The sequence below is a fragment of the Prosopis cineraria genome, unplaced genomic scaffold, assembly GCF_029017545.1.
Source record: "Prosopis cineraria cultivar Desert tree isolate PC_DT_omini unplaced genomic scaffold, ASM2901754v1 PC11, whole genome shotgun sequence".
Classification (NCBI taxonomy): domain Eukaryota; kingdom Viridiplantae; phylum Streptophyta; class Magnoliopsida; order Fabales; family Fabaceae; genus Prosopis; species Prosopis cineraria.
The window spans coordinates 16,427,311-16,448,078 of NW_026555342.1; the positions used below are offsets into that span (position 1 = coordinate 16,427,311).

The following is a 20,768-nucleotide window of genomic DNA, read 5'->3' on the forward strand; positions in this document are numbered from 1 at the left end:
ATTCCCACGAGACTAATAAATTTATTTAGACTATTCCACAAATCTAGCATTTCCAGATTAAATTGTCATTGTAGTGGACAGTATCATATGATGAAAACTTTTTGAGCACGCATTCGGTCGGATAAAATCTCCTCGTTTGTGGAACTCAGCAGTATCTTGCACCCTTTGTGATCTGCACCAAATAGGATTCCAAATTTGTTCAAATCAAGTCCCTTACGGTCCTTTTGGATTAATAAGATGAGAATATGAATTTAAATTTAGATTTGGTTTAATTAAATCGCTTATATGGATATACAAAAATTTATAAATTTAGATTAGATTTAATTTAAATCCAAATATACTTTTTTACTACAATTTATTTGTAATTTTAAATTTTCTTTACACCATGGTCATTTAAAATTTCAATCATTTTAAACATTACATTCTTTTCATGTTTTCATTATTCATATCATATCTTTTTTTCATTACTCATTATTATCTCTAATTGATTAATATTTCCTCGGTTAAAAAATATAAGGTATTTTTTAAGGAGTTGAATGTAAGGCATTTATAGTCTTTCGAAGTGTAATCATTATTTTTTTTAAAAGTATCCCTATTGATGGTGACTTTATATTTATTATAGGGTAGTTAATAGGGGTAAATATGAAAAGATAAGGTTAGTTTAAAAGTAGGTAAGAATTTTATTGAGGGGGTAAAATTCAATTAAAAATATCTTACATTTTTTAACGGAAGGAATATATAAACTCAGTATTCCTAATTTTTATTTTTGTTTTGAATATCAACTCATCTATCATCTTTGTTTGAAATTTTTTAAACCATCCAAATAAAAAAATTTAGATACATGAATTTTAAATGCAAAATTTCAAATCTAAAATTTAAATCTAAATACATAAATCAAAACACTACTTTAAAGAGTTCTTGCAATATTACCCGGGCTTTCTGCTCCTTTTTAAATTTATCGCACAAGAGTCTAGCTCTTTTAGCCACAGATTTCTCAACCAAATTCAAGCCCAATTTATCAGCAAGTTTCCCTTGACAAATGAATATAACAAAACGATAACTAAGATAATACCCAATAGTTTTTGTCGATAAGATTGAAAAATTTTGATTCTATAAAAAGAGTTTTTTTTTTTTTTTTTTTAATGTTGGGTTGAATGAACAAGAGCAAAACTATCTTTTTGTTATGAGCAAAAGGTAGAGGCAAATCAAATTCAAGAAAAACTTCTCAGATTATGATAAATAAGCATGATATCCATAAATCAAAACATGAACTTCAGAAATTAACCAAAGGTCCAGATGATCCAAGTGAACAGAACATGAGAAATCACACGGGAGGTGGACACGACTAAGACACAACCTTTGATCCAAACAAAATACATTCAGACATCATTTAACGGACAGGATCAGGCCACGAAAACCTTTTGAGCATGCATCTGGTTGGTTAATATCTCTTCGCTCGTACAAGACAACAATATCTTGCAGCCTCTGTGATCTTCACCAGAAGGGATTCCTAATTTGCCCAAATCAAGTCCCTCATTGAGATTTTGGAGTATTATCAGAATCTTCTGCTGCATTTTGATTCTATCCCTTAGAATCTCAGCCCTTTTAGCCTCAGACTTCTCTTCCATTGTGAAGCCCAATGCATGGGCTAGTTCTCCTTGGATCCTTCTCAAATCCAGCTTCCTTGTTACGTTCACCACAGCAACCTTCCCAAATAAGTTGTCTCTGTTGCGTCTCCTTGAAACTTTCTCAACCAGAAGGGCCATCTCACTACTTTCTGTTCCGTACACCCCAATAATAACAGTCCCAGCATCAGTCAAAGCCTCCATAATTCCATTAATTGTTGATATTCTCTGCAGAGAGATACAGGAACTACTGTGATTGGTGGCTTGACCCATCAAGCAAGAACTGCTTCACGACTTCGTCCTTTCTCTGTTCATCAACTTGAGTATTTGGGGTTCCCCTCTTGGTTTCTTTTGCTGAACTATTCCATTCACAGTCTGCGAAGAAAATCGAAAGTTGAAACACTCATCCACAGCGAAATCAAATCATTCAAGCCAAAACAAAAGCACCAGACTGGAGTTTGATAAGTTAGAAACAGAATGAGGAAATGAAATTGGTTCGGAAACCTTACCCTTTCCATCCAAAACCAGTAAGTTCAAAAGTTGGTGCTGTTTAGGGTGAAAGCTTCTCTTCTTGTTTGCAAATTTCAGCGAAACAAATCAGCTGCTGAGCCGCTGTTGTCCCTTTGATGACGAGCTATATAGATTGAGAAAAGGTGGAGGACCAGAAGATGAAAGGCTATATATATATATATATATATATAAGATCAGAGGACTACATATTGATTGCTTTGCTTATCTAGTGCCACATCTGAAATGACGTTGACAAGCCCATAGGTTCTATAGATTCTATATGCTTACATATTAACGGAATATAGATGATGCACACAGCTTCTTTTCGTGTTCTCCATGCAATCTGCAATATTTATGTAGCCAGGTTTTTCTTCTTGATGAATCGCAATTAGGTTCAACGCGTGATTTCGAGTTAGGCTTCAAGGTCAGAGGAATAGCTTCCGGTGGCTGCGGTGTGGTCTCGTCTCAAACACAAGTTTATTTCTACTCTAAACTTGATTCATATGGAACGCAGTTAGGATGAACACATAATTCATAGTAATGTCCTCGTCCATCCTTTAAATTTTACATTTATTTATATTTTAATTTAATACTTGTCCCTCTGTTTTATATTTTATATTACATAGAGTTGAAGTCGATTCCTCTTTCCCAGAAATTTTCAAATTCAGCATCCACTAAAACCGAGAGCTGTTTGTAGTTGTAGGATCTGATTTCTCTGTTCTGTGTGCTAGTGCCGAATAAAAAGCAGTTTTTCATTGTATAAATTTAATTTCAACAACATTAAAAACAATAGATATTTACAAAGTAAAAAGAATCATTCCTTTCATTGTGAATTTTTCTTTCTTTCTAAAGCAGCTTCTGGTTCGCTTTTTAGCACCGGGGTTAATTGTGTCAAGAGCGATGCATTCATTTAGACTTAAAACTGAATTCTTCCCTGTCACAAAGCTTTTTAAATTACGACACACAAAGATAACACTACAAATGGCTAAGGTATTGAATTTTTAATTCAATTCTCATCCAACAACTTTGTTTTAGTCCTTGAACAAAGTGATCTTACTTGTCAGTTTATATCCAAGAACAAACACAAACACATACACAGATAATTCTTCTGGTCATTCCCTTAAAGTTTATATTTGTGGAGGGTCAGGGGCCTCCCTCAACTGACTCTTTGTATATGTCAGATCTCCGCTTCTTTTGGACCACAAAGTTTAAATTAGAACCACACACGAAATTAACTACTAAATCATAACACAATTTTTCCTGAAGACGACAAGACGCACAAGGTCAAAATGATTCAGCGCACTCAAATTGGTCTTATGCATTCCTGATAGTAAACGTCTCTGCCATTAATAGAATGTCCAGTAAGGGAAAAAAGCTAACCCATTCTAATAGCCTATGTCAAACCTGTTCCAACTAACATCTATACCATAAGGTGCAATCAGCAATAATTATCAATACTTAAAAATATATATATTTCCATTTCTCTCATGTTATATCAGCCAAAAGGTAGAACCAAATCAATCATAGGAAAGCAACCACCACCAAGGCTCAGCCTCGAGTTCATAGTTCAAAAGTTAAGACATAATTCTTCTCTCACGTGTGTTATTTTTATTATCCGTGCTATTCAAGCTAGATTCTTCCATGCTTAACTTCCAAGATTTAATTGAATCTTTAAGATTTCATAATCCGGACACTTTATATATCAGCGAATATATCTCAACTTCAGTGCTACTGAAAAAATCATTACTATTTTAGGATGGTGCCATAAGAAGGCAAAAGGTATAAACAAAATAAATTACCATATTACCATACATGGAAAAAGAGAATCTCAATTTGACGAGCCTTGTTTATATTGCTGCACGACTTGTAAGATAGAACAAACTGCTTGAATTAAAGAGAGAACCAGCAGTAGAACTCCAGCAACAGAAGCTGCAGTTTGCCAAGGGGTGTTGCAGTAATCATGTCTCAAGGTGGCCTTCATATTATGCCAAGGACTTTTACAGAAGGCATTCAAGTCCTTGCAGAGATTAGACTAATGAGAGTTGAAATCTACATTCGTGACACTTTCCCAAAGACTATTGATCAGGTCAGCCACAGAATTGCTATCCCCTAGCCAATTAACGATGACTCCCTCTTGAACTAAGACATCCACATCTTTGCTTGTGTTGATAAGGAAGTCCATGATAGCAACATAGTCTGTAATGTACGAATGAGAAGGATAGTGACACTGCTCTAATGCCACTATATTTGGAAATAAAGTCTCGGTTGAATCCTCCACTATCAACTCTGGTATTTCAAAAATTCGCCCTGAAAAATTTAAGTCCAATAGGCATGGGTTTGTGCTTTTCCTGAATTCCACACCTGCTTCAACTAACTCAGCTGCACTTTGAAGATGTATCACTGATTGTTGTCTCCGTGGTCGTCTACTCAACGGTTGAAAGTAAAATATTCTAACCAAATCCGTAAAGTGGCATATGTTAACACCTTGAGTGTCTAATTTCATGTTGTTGTAGTGGGCAAAGTAATCAAAAGTAAATTGAAGAAATGAAGGGAGTCTCTGATTAGCTGTGCTAGAGGGAAAAACTAGATTGAATAGCCTGTCAAGATCAGAAAAAGGCAACTGATCCTCAAGTAAAAGAAAATCCAATCTTACAGTATTGGCCAGCCACGGTTTTAACACAATAACATCATTCCCAGACCATTCATCATAAAAAGACCTCCAAAATAGCTCAAATAAGAAACAAGAATCACCTTCACAAGTTCCTCGTTGCCAAGCTCAACGGTGTCTGAGTAACGATGACGGACGCTAGGTTCAATCTCTTCCACGAAACTGATTAACCTGTCCAAACATACGCTACTTGAAATTCTCTGAGAAAATTGCTTGAGATACATGAGCTTGTGCTTTTCCATTTCTTCGAGTTTGGGTTGCCCATGGTGTAAGGGGCCGATAGAAGTATCAGAGGGTAAACGCATCTTGATTCAGTGCGCGTATATCAGAGGGTACCCTGTAAATGCAGTAGCAGCTCTCAGCAGTCATGGCTGGCTCTAGTTGCTCCAGCATTCTGCTCATTTCAATTACGAAATCGTCGCGGTTTCTGGCTGCCATCTACGAGAAAGTGCACAAAACAGGCCAAATCGAAGAAACCCACGGAAACGTTATGAAGGAAAGAGGAAAGAGAAGATGAATCGAGCAATCACTGACCACAGTGCTCTTATCTTTCAACATAGGCAGCAATAGCGAAACTTCGGAGCGGGTTGAGTGATCCCCCTGTCCGACAAAGGCCATGTGCAGACTGGTTAGTCATTAGTGCTTGGGAGAATGTCGTTGACGCCCCGACAGAATTCTTTGTTTCTAAATGCAACGAGAATTTCAACCCACTCATTTATACGGTTTATGAAAATTAATTAATTGTAATAATTACATCTGAATTTTCTTTTTGGCCAACTAATTTTATCTGAATTCAAATATTTAAACTAAAATGTTCTTATAATTAATATTTATTTATTTTATTTAATGATGTTATTTATTTATGAAAATATTTTAAAAAATTAATTAATATTTCATAAAATTTGTACTTTTATTTATAATAATTAAAACTTGAGCTGAAGAGCATGATTTTGGTAAATAATTTCACTCATGCTAGTCACTGCAAGAAAAAGGAATTTGATTTAACTTTTCTTTAAAGTTCAATTGATTTTTTTTTTTTTTGGTAATGTTAAGGGATTGGATAGGGAGGTTGGTTGATTTCAATATCAATATTGTAATTTTGAAAAATGAAATTGAAGAGAAAGAATTTGGAATTGAAGTCTAAGATTGAATGCTTATAAGATGTTTGATAAAATGCCTATTAAAAGAGTTTTGCTTGATTATGTGTTTGTAATATTATTAGTTTCACAAAATGTGATTTAGCTTGGGTGTTAGCTATTTGTAAATCTAAATTGAGTTTTGTATGGAGGAAGTTATCTAAGAGGTTAATAAGATCTTATGTGAGTTATGGATTTTTGAGAGTTATATGGATGCTAATTTATAAGATATATTATCATTTTAAAAGTTATATTTAAATGTTGGAAATTGTTGGGCAAGAGAATTAAAAGTTACAAAGTTTCATTGAATAGTTTAGAATGTTGCACATTAGGCGTCGGACAAAAAGCTTAAGAAGAGATTAAATTTTAATTTAGTAGTTAACTTTGGCTGAGTGTTCTGAAGAAACTTTTATTCATACATTATGGTCCTAAAACTTGAACGTTATTATAGTTAATTCTGGTTAAGTAAACTCTCTTAGAAAAGAATGCATTGATTTAAAAGAAAAGCCCATTAAGATCCTATTATCTATCATAGGGTGTTTAGAAGAAAGGAAGCTCAATTGGAGTCATAAGAAGTAAGTTTTGAGCCTTGAAGATACTGCAGGTAAGTGAATAGCGTCACAACTGATTTATCAATACAATTTTTCTACCAAAATATTTTTTTTACATAGATCATTTAGTAACTATTATATTAAGTATTTAATAATTTTTAATTAAATTATTTTTTGTTTTGAGAAATTATAAAGGGATGTTGAAAATATTTGAATGATGGCAAGCGTATGTGCTTTTCCTTATGAAAAATATTTGAGATTATTTTTATTAACTTTAGTAATTTTTGAGTTACTCAATAAATGTCAAACATGGGATTACCTATAAAATTTTATTTTGGCAAGTTTTTAATGCTCAAAACTATTTATATGAGTTTGACTTTAAGAATGAGAATTTTTTTTAAAAGATAATTTTTTTGCATGTTTGAAAATGAATTTGACGGGGACATTATATAGAACAATGGATACGTTTGTTATTCGTGGGTTCAGTACTCACATTTTATTTTTGTAGCTTTGAGTTGCGCGTGGTTAGTATTAATTACCCTCATAAATTGTGTGTCTATATCTATTTTTATAGCTCAGGCTACATTTAGTTAGCATTACCCTTGTCGATTGGGTGTTCATATTTGTATTCATGACATAAGTCGTTTTTGGTTATTCACTACTAGAAAAATGCAAATTAGTAAGGCATCTTCGACTCCTCTCTAAAATGCTAAATTAGTAGTGGATGTTAATTTTATAAGTTGACTTAAAATTAGTGAGAAAAATAATGAGAGACTGTCAATCCCTCTCTAAAATAAAAGAATTAGCGAGAAAAATAGTAAGAGATTGTCAATTCCTCTCTAAAATAAGATAATTAGTGAGAAATTTTATCCCTAACTAATTACTAAAAAAATTAACTTTTGATAGTGAATTTTAACTATATATTTAATTATTTTTATTTTAAAAAATTAAATTTAAAAATTAACTAAAATATTCATAATAAAATTATTTAATATTTAATATTATCTTTATTTTAAGTTTTTTCATTAATAAAATAATATTTTATTAAAAATATAATATAAAGAATAATTTAAATAAAATATAAATTTTTTAACATAGTAATAATTCAAAATAAAATTTAATATTTATGTATGTGTGTATTTTTTATAATATATTTGATATATTTATGTAGTTAAATAATATATATTTAATTTCTCATATAATAACTACAGATACCTTTCAATTTAGTTAGTAAAGAAGGAGAACATAAGGCTTGAAAGGTATAAAATCAAGGGTTCAAATCTTGATTTTGACATAAACAGGATGAAAATATGACATGGTAAGGAACAAATGATATGATGTAAGGTGGACAATGACATGTTATGAATTGTTGCACATGTGACGGGTGATAAGGTACGAGATGGTAGGTGACATGACAGTTGACAAGGCATGAGATTATTGGTGATATGTCATAAGTTGACGCACACATAACAAGTAATGTGGCATCACTATTTTTAAATATAGGCAAATTTAGTCAGGGATTAGTGAGGGACTAATCTCTCGTTAAAATTATCAAATTTTAAATAGTATTAGTGAGGAATTAGTGAGAAATTCAGTCCCTCACTAGATCCCTCACTAAGTGATCCCTCGCTACATTTAGCAAATTCTTTTTTGGCTACAAATTTATCCCTTACTAAAATGCAATTTAGCGAGAAAAAATGACATTCAATGAGAGATTTGTACCTCGCTAAATTTCATTTTTTATTAGTGATTTATCTTCGTGTATTGTGTGTCCACATTTGTGAATTGTTCTAATAAATCTTCAAAAATATGAATTTTTAGTTAATTGATGATTTCATATTTAATGGTTTTCAATTAGTAAATATTATTATTCTTATTTATTATTTAATTATTTTGATTTATCAAGATCAAGTGTTAAGTTGCTTTGTCATTATAGATTTAATGTTTTTGTTATTGAAGTTATATGGAACTTTTATTCCAAGCTGACAAATTTGTTTACATTAAATTGCTTTTTTATTTAATTTATATAATTATTATATTTTATTCATTTTGATTCTAAAAATTTTTATGGTTAGGACATTATTCACTGAAAAGTTATTTTGATCTCAGATAACGTAACTGATGTTGTACTTCCTACTTTCTAATGAGGGATTTTTTTTTGCTGAGCTAGGTAGAGATTTGTTCTATAAATATTTTCTATTGATGTAAATATGAACTTATATATTATGTCATAAAAAATATGATTCAATACTCCACATGGACTATAGTTAGGTCCTTATTTTTTATACATTTTATCTGTTGGTTGAAAAGAATAAAGCTCATGGTTATAGTGATTTCCTATTTGAGAATTTTGTTATAGAATTTTTCAAAGGTTCTATTTACAAGAGAGATTCTACTGAAGTTTCTACCAAAAAAATATCAAGACTTTTATTTGAATAAAAAACATTAAGACTGTCATAAATTCAATGCAAATATGATTGCAATTTTAAAAATAAATTTTTTTATTAATTAAAAGCCTAAAAGATGTGTGCTTATGCATATATTCCATATCAATCACTTTCATTTTTTTGGGTCGTGACAAGAGTAGTGTCAAAGTGTCAGTCGGAAAGAGAAAAAAAGAGACAAGAGTAAGGGGAAAATATAAAAAGAATAACGAGTATTTATATAAATTATAGTTTGATTGATTAATAAAAATATATTAGTCCCTCTCTTTTTCATTCTCAAATCTCAACATTTGGTATCAGAGTCGAAGTTAGTAGGGGGCATCTAGGCTGCTCAAGACTTGGTAGAGTTCAAATATTTAGGCGAAAAACTATGGGAGTCTAGATTTGCTCTAAGTTTTGTTGGTACATAGTCCGGGACTAGATCAATCAGATACCAGATCAACTTGGTGTAAGTACAAGGCACCACCAAAGTCATCATGGTAGACATGACGTCGAATGCTTGTTTAGTGGAGAAGCTAAACAATGAGAATTATCAAGTGTAGAGTACAATAGTTGAGCTCTATCTCGAAGGTTAGAATCTTTAGGACCTCATCGACAGAGATAATGCTACACCTTCAACAAATCCAAATGAGTTAAAGAAATGGCAAGTAAAGGGTAAGAAAGCTCTTTACATGTTGGCTATTACTGTTGAGCCACAATTTCTTAGATATGTCAAAGAAGCGAAGACGCTAAAAGAAGCATGGGACATGTTAGCCTTGTTATTTGCAATAGCAAATGATGTGAAGTAGCAATTGTTGGAGAATGAGCTTGCCTCAATTTGACAAAATGATATGCAAGTAAGCAAGCATTTTTTTAAGAGTTAAATCTATTTGTAATGAGATTTCAAAGTTAGATATAAGAAATCCTATCACTGGCCCAAGGATGAGAAGAATTATTATTACGAGGTTAAACTCAAAATACCATGGTCTAGTCACCACAACAAAAGGTTGCTCTAAGGAACTAGCTTTAGCTGAGTTAGTAAATATCTCAGCTAATCAAGAAGCTTTGAATACTCAAACGTCCAAAGTTTCTTTAAAAGATGATGAAAAGGTTATCTTTTTGTAAAAAGAGATATCAACAAGAGGACTCTAGCTCAATAAAGGAAGGAGATGATAAAAGGAGACAAAATGATTGGCACAGAGGATGTCGCAACAGAAGCTCAAATCAAGAGGGAGCTTGTGAAGATCGAGACAAGCCTGAAGAGAGGAAAAATCATTGAAAAAAGAGGCCAATGCTATAATTACAAGAAGGTTGGCCACTTTGCTCAAGACTGTTGGTATAGAAGGGCCAAAGGAAATGTTGTCACCTCCCACAATAAGAATGACAGCGAGGAAGAATAGGATTTTAAGAGTTCAAGTGCCATTAGAGAAGAGATGGTGATAGAAAATTTCAGTGAAGAAGAAATAGCAATGTGCTGCATTGTGGAAGAAGCAAATGAAGACAAGGAAGAGAATGTTAAGGTAAACAAGGATGAAGACGTAGATAAGGACGCTGAAGATATAGGGAAACTCAATTTGGAAAAAGTGATTGAATCATGTTTTGGTGTTCAGAGATCAATCGAGAAAAAAAATGAGGACGAAGATGAAGAACAAAGAGAGGAAGACTAATCATCACCATTTATGGAGATACAGAAGTTAAGAATCAAGAAATGTTTTAAGGTACAAAATGAAGACCAATACATACGAGTTTCCTCAACAAGACAAAATAGACTATGACAAGTTCAAAAAACCACTTGGGAGATTGAGGAAAACAAGAAGCAATTTAGCTTGACGAAGATGTGCCAAAATTAGTTGGTGAGGGGGAGTGTTAAAAGAGCACCAACTAATTTAGAAAAAATTTAGGGTTAGAATAAATCAAGAAAAATTTAGAAATTTTCTCAGCTGAAGAAATTTCCCAAAGACGGTGAAAAGATAATTATGAAAATAATTGTTTTAATCTTTTAAGGGAGGTGAAAGAGGAAAATTGAGAATGTTGTGGAGAAGTTCTCACCGACATGGTTGGCAGTGTAATGAGGGAAGAGAAAAGAGAAGAGAGAAAAGAGAGACGTGCGTGACGTGAGGTGAGAACAAAGGAAAAAGTGTGTGTGTGTGTGTGTGAGAGTAGCACAAGGTACGTAAAACTAGATCGGTTATTGAATCGGTCATGACACTAGGTCACGGGTTAGTAGTTTAATTAGGGTTGAATCGGGGGTTGAACTGGTGGCAAACCGGTCATGATTTAAATAATACAATTTAAATAAAAAGACATTAATTATAAAAATATTCAACCAAATCCAACCACTCAAAAGTCTAACAGTAATAAAATACAACACTTTAAATATCTATTATTACAATTACAACTCTTCAATCTCAAAAGTCTAGAGAAGAGATGGAGATTGAGCTGGAAAAGAGATGGAGAGTCAAAGACTAAGCTAGAGAAGAGATGGAGATAGCAGAAATAGAAATAGAGCTGAAAAAGAGACAGAGATAGAGCTGAAGCCTGAAAAAGAGGCGAAGACTAAACTAGAGAAGAGATGCTGATTAGGTTAGGGCGAGAGAGGAGAGACACAGATGAAAGGCCGAACTAAATGCTATCTAAAAATTTAAATTGGACTTAGCGTGCTCTACCTTTAATTTTTCATTTTTTGACTTTAGTTTCACTTTTTTTTTTGTTATCTCATTTCTGAACTTAGCACTCTGAAAAATAAAAAATAAAAAAAATCCAAAAAAAATAACTCGGTTAACCCAGTCAACCCACCGGGTTATATCGAGTTGAACCCGAGTTGACCGATTTATACCGGTTCATCCCCTCACCGGTTTAGGAGTAAACTCAGACCGAACAAGGGACCGGATCATCGGTTTTCGGGTTGACCCGACCAGTTCGGTCTGGGTTTCAATACCATGGAGTAGCGTCAATGTGTGATTGAGAAAGAGAAACAGAGACTCGAGTGAGGGAAAAATATAAAAAGAGTAATGAGTGTTTGTATAAATTGTAGTTTGAGTGATTAATAAAATTATATTTTCAGTTGAGTCCCTCTCTTTTTCATTCTCAAGTCTCGACAGCTACCAGTCTAAAGCCACCTAACCGCATTACGAACCGTTAGGTGAGCATTATATTTCGGAACAAATGTATAAAATCTACTCATCAGCACTTTCACTTCACTATAACCTCATCACATATCCGCAACTCCAGAAGATTAGGTTGAACCTCAGATATATCAGGTCTTTCATAGCATACCGATTTATCTCTCTTTAGATTTATTTTTTATTTACTTTTCACTTTTCAATATAATCGTTTATGCTGTAGCTAGCGAAACGAGAAGAACAGGATTAGATATGCAGAAACGGCTAGATGGACCAAAGCCCAACTATCTCACCATCATTCGAGGGCATAATGCCATTATCGGGTGCAATAAATGGCCATGATATTTCTTCGCAGCCAGTGTCAACCATAAATGGAACTATGGTGGCCTTCGCATGTGCTGCTACTATCATCATTGGGGTGTACGGCATACAAACTTGCCCCTTGGCCGATCTGGTAAAGAAAGTTACAAGAAGAGCTCACAGAGAAAATTTATTTGATAAGGTTATAAACGTGAAGGTGACAAAGAAGCCAGACCTGACAAGGATCCAAGCAGAACTAGCCACTGCATTGGGCTTCACAATGAAAGAGAAATCTGAAGCAAAAAGAGCTGCAATCTTGCTAGATAGAATCAAAATGGAGAAGAAACTTCTGATAATACTAGAAGATGTCCACAAAGGACTTGATTTGCACAAATTGGGAATACCTCATGGGGATGATCTTCTCAAAGATTGCAAGATATTGTTGACTTCTTCAAGTGGAGACATATTATCCAACCAGATGCAAGCTCATCGGGTTTTCCAGATTGATTGATCTGTCTAGTAATAATTTGAATGTGTGTTATTGGTCCATCTTCTGCATGTTTTCTCATGTTTAATTATGCTTGTTTAATTCTTGTAGAACTGTAATTAGCCTTCCTTGCCACTATAAGGCAAAAGTTTGTTCATTTGGTTTATCTTCTAGTTCCTTTTTGGTTTTATGTATTGCGTAATTTATAGATTTTCTGATGAAATATATTACTATAATTTGAGCTCTGCTTTATTTGATTTGTGTCTACCTTCTGCTTATATATAACAAAAAGAAAGACTTGCACGTTCTTGTTTTATATTCAAGCCAACACACAAGGAGCTCCTGGTATATAGAATCAATGGATTGATCTGCAGAAAAATCCCATAGCCATCCACCATAAACTGATCATGGGGGTTCTTAAGGAAAAGCCTTCCCCAGTTATTTTGCTCGCTTTTTAAAAGGTCAAAATTGATTGAAATTTGAAAGTCAAAGTGAAGGACTCAAGGTAATTAATTAGCACGAGAGCTAATGTTAAAATAAAAGATGTTTTAAATTATTTTATAATCATATTACTAATAACCTAGCTTTTTTTCCCCACATTGATACATACCTAAATGTATATGCCCATCGATTGCATAGACACAGACACCTATTGAATGTAAGATTAAGGTATAATTTTATCTTTAAATTATTTATAAAGGAGCAATATTATTCTTAAATTATTTAATGTAGCACTGTAGCCCATAAATTAATTAAACTAAAGCAATGCTGCCCCACAGTTTAAAACCCTAACACATCCGTCATCTAAAACAAGTGGGTCCCATTTATTTGGTAATGAGTCACCTTTAAACCCAATTCTCAGCAAGGCCCTATTCAACGCCACTGCCATTGTCAGCCGATGTCTCCACCTTGGCCTTTCTAACCTACTAGACCAGTCACCTAAGGCCACATATCTCTTTTCACCGACTCAACATCGATCATCTCAATACATTAGATTGGCTCTAAAACAATGGGGAAGATTTGGAGAGGGAGGCACTACTCCGACTCATTCCTCTGATTGACTCCCACTACCACCTCAATACATAGCCATCAACTCTTTCCCCGCATCCACCACCATCATCGCCTCCACAAGTACAATCCACTGACGTAGTTCGAAGATGTGCAAAGTGAACATATCATGCCATCGCAAGCACAATCCACTGAAGGCTAGCTCCAATGATCGAGAAAGAGGAAATAAGTGAATTGAAAGTCAGGAATTTCCCACCACCACCACCAGCATCAATCCCACCACTCCCACTGCCACTGTTATATCTGTCATCGGAGAAGAAGACTAGCCATGGTAAGAAAAAAAAAAGGGAGTACGACTAGAGAGTTCTTAACATCATTGAGGCGGAAGAAAAAGAAACAAAGAGGAGTTTCAAAAAATTTTGAAAGCATTCTTAACTCTCGAGCTTCACAGCTGCCACCATCTATGTCGCTTCTCCCTCCTCCGCCGCTACCACCACCATAGTCATTTTGTCATAATTTGTTTTCTCCCAGGAACCCAGCTAGAAAAAAGTTCACTCTGCTCCGCCGCCACCGCTTGATTTGTCCATGCGAGTGTCAAAAACCACCCACACAAATCTTCAACAGCATGGAAGGAAACATTTTTACTAGCCAATGAGGAGCATTGTTAAGGTTTTGGCATATAGAGACAATGAGGAGGAGGTCGAGATCGATGAGAAAGGGAGGCAATGGAGCGAGAGGCTAAAGCAGGAGTTTTATCGGTCAAACTTCTTATTCCCTCACCAACTTAACGGTTAAACGTTTGGATTTTAAACAAATGGAGCAACATTGCTCTATTTCAATTAGTTTAGAGGTTATAAATAGTTTAATGGCAAATTTACTCAATAGTTTAAGGACAAAATTATACATTAATCTTTAAATATACATCTATATTAAAGTTAGATTTACTTATTTTAAGAATAATAAAAATCTTAGGTCTCAGTTGGTTAGAGAAAAGAAATATAATAGAATGGAATAGAGAGCAAAATGAATTAAAATAAAGTTGTAAATTGATAAAGAGGTGATGATAATGGAGAAATGAAAGCCATAGGGTGGGAATGGAGATTAACATGAATAAAGATTATAAATCTATGCTCTTTTTTTAAGGCTTAAAAAAGTTGGGCTCAAAGGTCCTCTCATATAAAAATGTCCTAATTTTTGAAGGCCAAATCCTTAAAAAAAAAAAGGCTCACTTCGTATTCTCAGTTCTACCTTTGTATTTAATTTTTATTGATTTTGAAGATGAGGTAACATAAACTATTAAAATATGCTGTGACATGAATAATAGAATATTGAGTGAACTAAGAACAATGATGTAAATTAATGAAAAAAATTGTAACTGTTTAGGTAGGAAAAAAAAAACTCAAAATGTTCGGCCATGAAAAGGAACAGAACATGTATGTGACCCAGGAGGTGGACGTAATGGAAGAAAAACAGACAAAACAAAACAAAAAGCCTTTGATATCCAATGTCCTTTATTAGACAAAATCATCAGCCTCGAAAACCATATAAGCGTTCATATGGTTTGATAGTATCTGTGGGCTTGAAGAAGAAGTCAAGAGTATCTTGCAGCCTGTGTGATCATCCCCAAAAGGAATTCCTAATCTCTGCAAATCAATTCCCTGGTACACATGTTGCACCACCACCAGAATTTTCTGCTCCGTTTTGATTCTCTCTCTCAACAAAGCAGCTCTGTTAGCTTCAGACTTCTCTTCCATGGTGAAGCCCAATGCATCTGCTAGCTCTGCCTGCATCCTTTTCAAGTCCGGCCTCCTTCTTCCTACTCTCAAACACTTGACAAATAAATTGGTCCATTTAAGGTGTGGCTTCATTGCTACGCTCACGCTGATCACCTTATCAAATAACCTGTCTCTGTGTGCTCTTCTTGTAACTCTCTCTACCACATCGACCGTCGCAGGTTGTGTTCCGTACACGCCATTGATAAAAGCATTGGCATCTGTTAACGCCTCCATTATGTCATTCATGGCTGACATTCTCTGCTCAGAAACACCGCGGCCATTATTAGAACATGCCTCAAGCCTCCCGAGACGGATTTGACTAACCAATGAGATCGCATCGGAGCTGGAAGGTGACCCGTCAATGGTATTAACTTCCACGACGTACTTTCTTCTATTGACCAAGTTTCGTTTTCGTCCATCTGGCAGCTTCTGTGTATTCTTGTTTGTTTCGCCGAATCAGAAAGTTGAAGAATGAGAAAGTTTTAATAACTAAGCAATCTGGAGGAGATGAGATCAATTGTTATGGCAAAGAAGAAATATGATATGAGGGGTAGGGATTGCAGCAAAAAACTAGAGCAGGAACAATAAAGCAACAAGGAATTAAAATAGACGTTACAACTTATGATGAGCACCTAACTTCGAAACAGAAGTGGCAAGGATTATAGATCAAGTTGAAGAGACTATTTATAACTCTCTAATGGTGTTTCAATACAATATTTTATTTTATTTTTCTTTTTTTAATAACATCAATACCATATAGCATCTTCCTTCTCTTTGAGAATGCTTACAATGAGTTTCGTAGAAAATCAATGAATCGTATAATTTACTCCCTCGTGTTTGATTATAGTCCCTTTAACCACACATTTGCTTCTGATCAATATATACTTGCAGCAGAATCTTTTGACAAATTCTTTTGTCCAAAATCTTTCTTACTCTCTCTGTTTAAAAATATAAATAATTTTTAGTCGTATCTCATCCTAATAAAGCAGTTGATTGTCTTTAAACTAATATCATCTTTTTATATTTATCCTTTTTAACAATGTGTTTTATTTTAAAATAAATGTAAAGTGATTGATTTATTATAAAAAATTTTGAGAAAAGCACATTAATTACATCTCGAAATACTAAAGATATCTTACATTTTTTTACATCCAACCTAATGATTAAAAAATTGGACCAAACCAACTCGATCGGTCAGCATATAAAAATTATTTTGGGGGTTAAGTTAGGTTAGACTGCTTTGGACCGGCGGTCAAATTAGAAATCGAGATCAAGCTAAGAACCAAATCCAGTTTTCAAAAATCGAATTATTTAAAAATTATTTCTTAATCAAATTTTTTTAAGAAAATGACCAATTTTTTTAATCATTTAATGTTATATTTGTATCATGTGGTTTGTTAAGTTATAATAAACTTAAAATATTTAGTTTTATATTTAAATTAAGTAGCAATCTTATTTTTATGTCTTATATTTAGATTATTATATACATATATAATTTTTTAATTTAATCATTACATCATCTATTTGACTATTTATCCAACCTAATTGAACTATGTGAATTATAAACTACTAACTTTTTCGATTTAATATCTGGTTTGATTATGAAAACATTGATCCAACACCTCAAAAAATGTAAAACATTTTTTCATGGAGAGAATATGTTTGTTTTTGTTTACGAGGGAGAACCACTTTATAAGTTCTAATATTTATTGTAAACTATCATAAAAAGTAATAATTAGGTTGTAGATCTTAACTATGACCAATTGATTATATCAAACAATGCTCATCTTCTTCCTTTTATTTTTGCCCTTCCCTTACTCCTAGTTACAGCCTGATGATAAAGTTCAAAGAGAGATTTTTTTGGCCAGTGATCCAGTTTTTTTAACTGGTTGTCACATCATTTAAATCTTTTATTTTTAATATTCTATTTTCATCCATCAGAAGACGTTATCTTATTAACATTTTGTTTTGAACAAAATGCTCCTACTTAATAAAAATTCTTAATTAGCAATTATCACTTTTGTATTTGCAATAGTTTAAATTAATATTTATAACTTTTTTTAACAATTTTTAAGAATATCTAATTATCATTAAATAAAAGTTTATGAATGAAAAATCTCATTCAACAACCGCGTTAATGTCTTGGAAGAAGCGATTGCCAGCTTAATTGCGTACATCTGTTGGGGTCTGTGTGCGAATCCACTGACACAATCAATTTTCTAAAATTGTTTGCAGCTGAATAGATCGTTTACTTTGTAGTTTGCAACTTGTCCACAAAAGCCAATTCATATTTGCATCCTCTCGGATCCCCATGACCCATCCGATAATCGATCGGGTGGTTGATGTCTTAAGTTTTTTTTTTTTAAATTATAATACTTTAGCAATTATTGATAAAAGGTATTTTACGTAGATTTATATATATATATATATATATATTCTACTCTTATTTTGATTAATTAATATGTGAATTAAAGATAAAATTAAAAAAAATTTCACACTCAAAAATTTTGATGTATTTTCAAGAAAATGAGATAAAATAACATGAAAAAAACTTTAAAATGTGAAGTTCAGAGTTACTCCTTTTGTATAAAAATGTAAGGCATTTTTTTAAGAGTTAAATGTTTAAAAATATAAGGCACTTTTAGTTTTTTAAGGTGTAATCATTACCTTTTTTTCAAGTACTCCTATTGATAATGACTTTATATTTATTGTAAAGTGTTTAATAATAATAAATATAGAAAGATAAGGTTAGTTGAAAAGTAGGTAACTATTTTATTGAGAGTGAGATTAATTTAAAAATACCTTATATTTTTTAATGGAGGGAGTAAAGATCAAAGAATTAAACCAAAAAGGACCCATCCAATCGTGGACAAGCTTCTAAAGGCTGCCTTTGCTTGCGAACGCAGCTCATCACAATGATTCCAGGACGTCGTGACTTCATTGGCCACGAACATCTCCGTGCAAAATCCATTCAGTCGCAGACAAAGACATATGCCGCCGGCGGACATGGCCAAACTAAACCCAATCTCGCGCAGACGAAAGGTGCTGAGACAAAAAAAATTAATATTTCAAATTATTTTAAATTAGATATCAACATACCAGATAAGATAAGGCATGATCTGGATGAATTTTAAGCCAATGTATGTTGAATTAATTATATGTATGTCGTATTAATTATAAATAAACCTCTCAAAAGCCTCTCAATATATCCAATTTCAGATCTGAAGGCTATGAGACATATTAAGGAGTCCAGAGGAGTTCTTCTGAGCTAAGATTTTCTCTTTTCATCTTCTTTAAATTTTTTTTATGCCTTTTAATCTGAAATTGTAATTTTAACTCTATGGTTTCTTGCTAAACTACCAATCAGGTAGGGAGTAACTTAGTTAGGATAGATTTTGTTCTTTTAGTGATTTTTGATTGTTTTTCCTATTGAACATTGAATTTTATCTACCAAATTTATATGTTTGCTTTTATATTTATCTCTCTTGGTTTAATTGTCTTTTTATATATGTGGCCAGTATATAATATGCCTATGGATAATTTGATGAACTAGAAGGTGAAATGCTTACTTAAACTTAGAAAAATAATTAGACACAAATAACTACATTAGGAATAATTTGGAAATATGTGGTAGCTTAGATTGTAGATTCATGATTTAGTTAAAAAGTAAGATTTAGTGAGAACTAGATTTAACTCTAACTAAATATATCCTAATATATTAGAAGGTAATTAAGACACCTTAAAAATAATTGTCACTATGAATAAGGGAAGATAATTAAATGAATTTGGATAAACATCCTGGTAGGTGAATCCTGATCCCTGATGCTTTTCTGATTAGTTGGTTCATTATTTTTATTTCTTTTATCGTTAGTTTTATTTGCATTAGTTATTAAATCTCTTTTCAAAACTCTTATTTATTTTAATAAATGACAAATATCACTATCTTTCTTTGAGTTCGACTTAAAATACATCAGATTTATTACTACTATATATATCTATCCTGTGCACTTGTAGGAGCAATCAATTATACATAAAATATATTTGCAAATAAGGGATTTAAGACTTGAGAGTAGTTTATATCTTTTTGTAATAATTAGAATCATTATTAAAGACTTTTGTGGTGATTTTTCGAAGAAAGAAAGAAACATAACTACCATATTTATTACCTCATACAAATTAATAACATGTCACATTTAGGGTATGTTTGATTAACATCTCAACCCAAACTGAGGTTGGGTGACCCAAACCTAAATTGGGGTGTTAAAAGACCATCATAACACGATCTTGTTTGGTTTTCTTGGTTTTCTTTTTTTTTTAAAAAAAAAAAAGGTTAACAGGTGTTTGGGGGAGAGTGAGCTTTTTCAACGAAGTCACATGAGGGAGCTTTCTACTGAGTGTTCAAATCTGGTGGTGGATGTTAGGAGCATTTAATGATTTTTAAATTTTTTTATCAGTCTTCTCTCTCTCCATTTATCTTCGAGTGCCAAATCTCTTTGCTTTGCCTTCAGCCGTTCATAAGTCTGAGCCCTTCACCTCAACTTGGGATTGTGCTCACTGCCATTGTCTTTTTCTGATCTTCCATCGATTGTGTGTTGCTCGTGTGCCGTGTCTCAGTTTGCTTGCCATCGTCCCTTCTTTCTTCTTCCGTCAATTATGTACTTGCTCGCGTATCGTGTCTCAATTTGTTATGATTATATAATCCATAAATTTAACGATTATATAATCTACAAATTTTAATCATATTAATTATTGGCGTGAAAAGGATCAAGCACCCTCATGGGTACCATGTAACATCCCGAGATTAATTTAAGAACTTAAATTAATTAACTGGTTGATTTAATTAATTAATTAGATTAATTAGAGGTAAATAATTAGGTTTGGATGGCCATTTAAACCTATTGAACTCTCTAAAGGGTTAAAAATAAGGCTTTAGAGGCTTTTTGGGCTGAATTTAGCTCAAAAATTAAGCTTAACTAGAGTTGTTTATTTTGGATGGTTTGTTGTGATGAACAATGCAATATTCCACAAGGAGTACGTTAGAATTTTAAAAAATTGCAAAACATGATCAAATTTCATTGAAGAATTTGAGAGTAAGGTCGAGAAAAAATATTTGAGCTTTGCTAGGTTTTCATGTTGGTGAACCTTGGAGGTGTTTTGAAGTTT

General features: G+C 33.0%; 1 protein-coding gene and 1 pseudogene across 1 annotated transcript; one reads left to right on the forward strand and one right to left on the reverse strand.

The window, feature by feature from the left end:
• Positions 1–1,210: 1,210 nt before the first annotated feature.
• On the reverse strand, positions 1,211–5,460 carry LOC129285451 (UPF0481 protein At3g47200-like; annotated as a pseudogene).
• A 6,667-nt stretch (positions 5,461–12,127) lies between these two features.
• On the forward strand, positions 12,128–13,074 carry LOC129284907 (uncharacterized). The gene is made up of 2 exons (XM_054920422.1): positions 12,128–12,173; positions 12,259–13,074. Exon 2 carries the CDS (start codon positions 12,304–12,306, stop codon positions 12,844–12,846), a length of 543 nt encoding a protein of 180 aa, XP_054776397.1. The 5' UTR covers positions 12,128–12,173; positions 12,259–12,303; the 3' UTR covers positions 12,847–13,074.
• The last annotated feature ends 7,694 nt before the right edge of the window (positions 13,075–20,768 follow it).

Bases quoted from the DNA above. Each gene is read 5' to 3' on its own strand.
- LOC129284907 (XM_054920422.1), top strand. From the start codon at position 12,304: ATGGACCAAAGCCCAACTATCTCACCATCATTCGAGGGCATAATGCCA.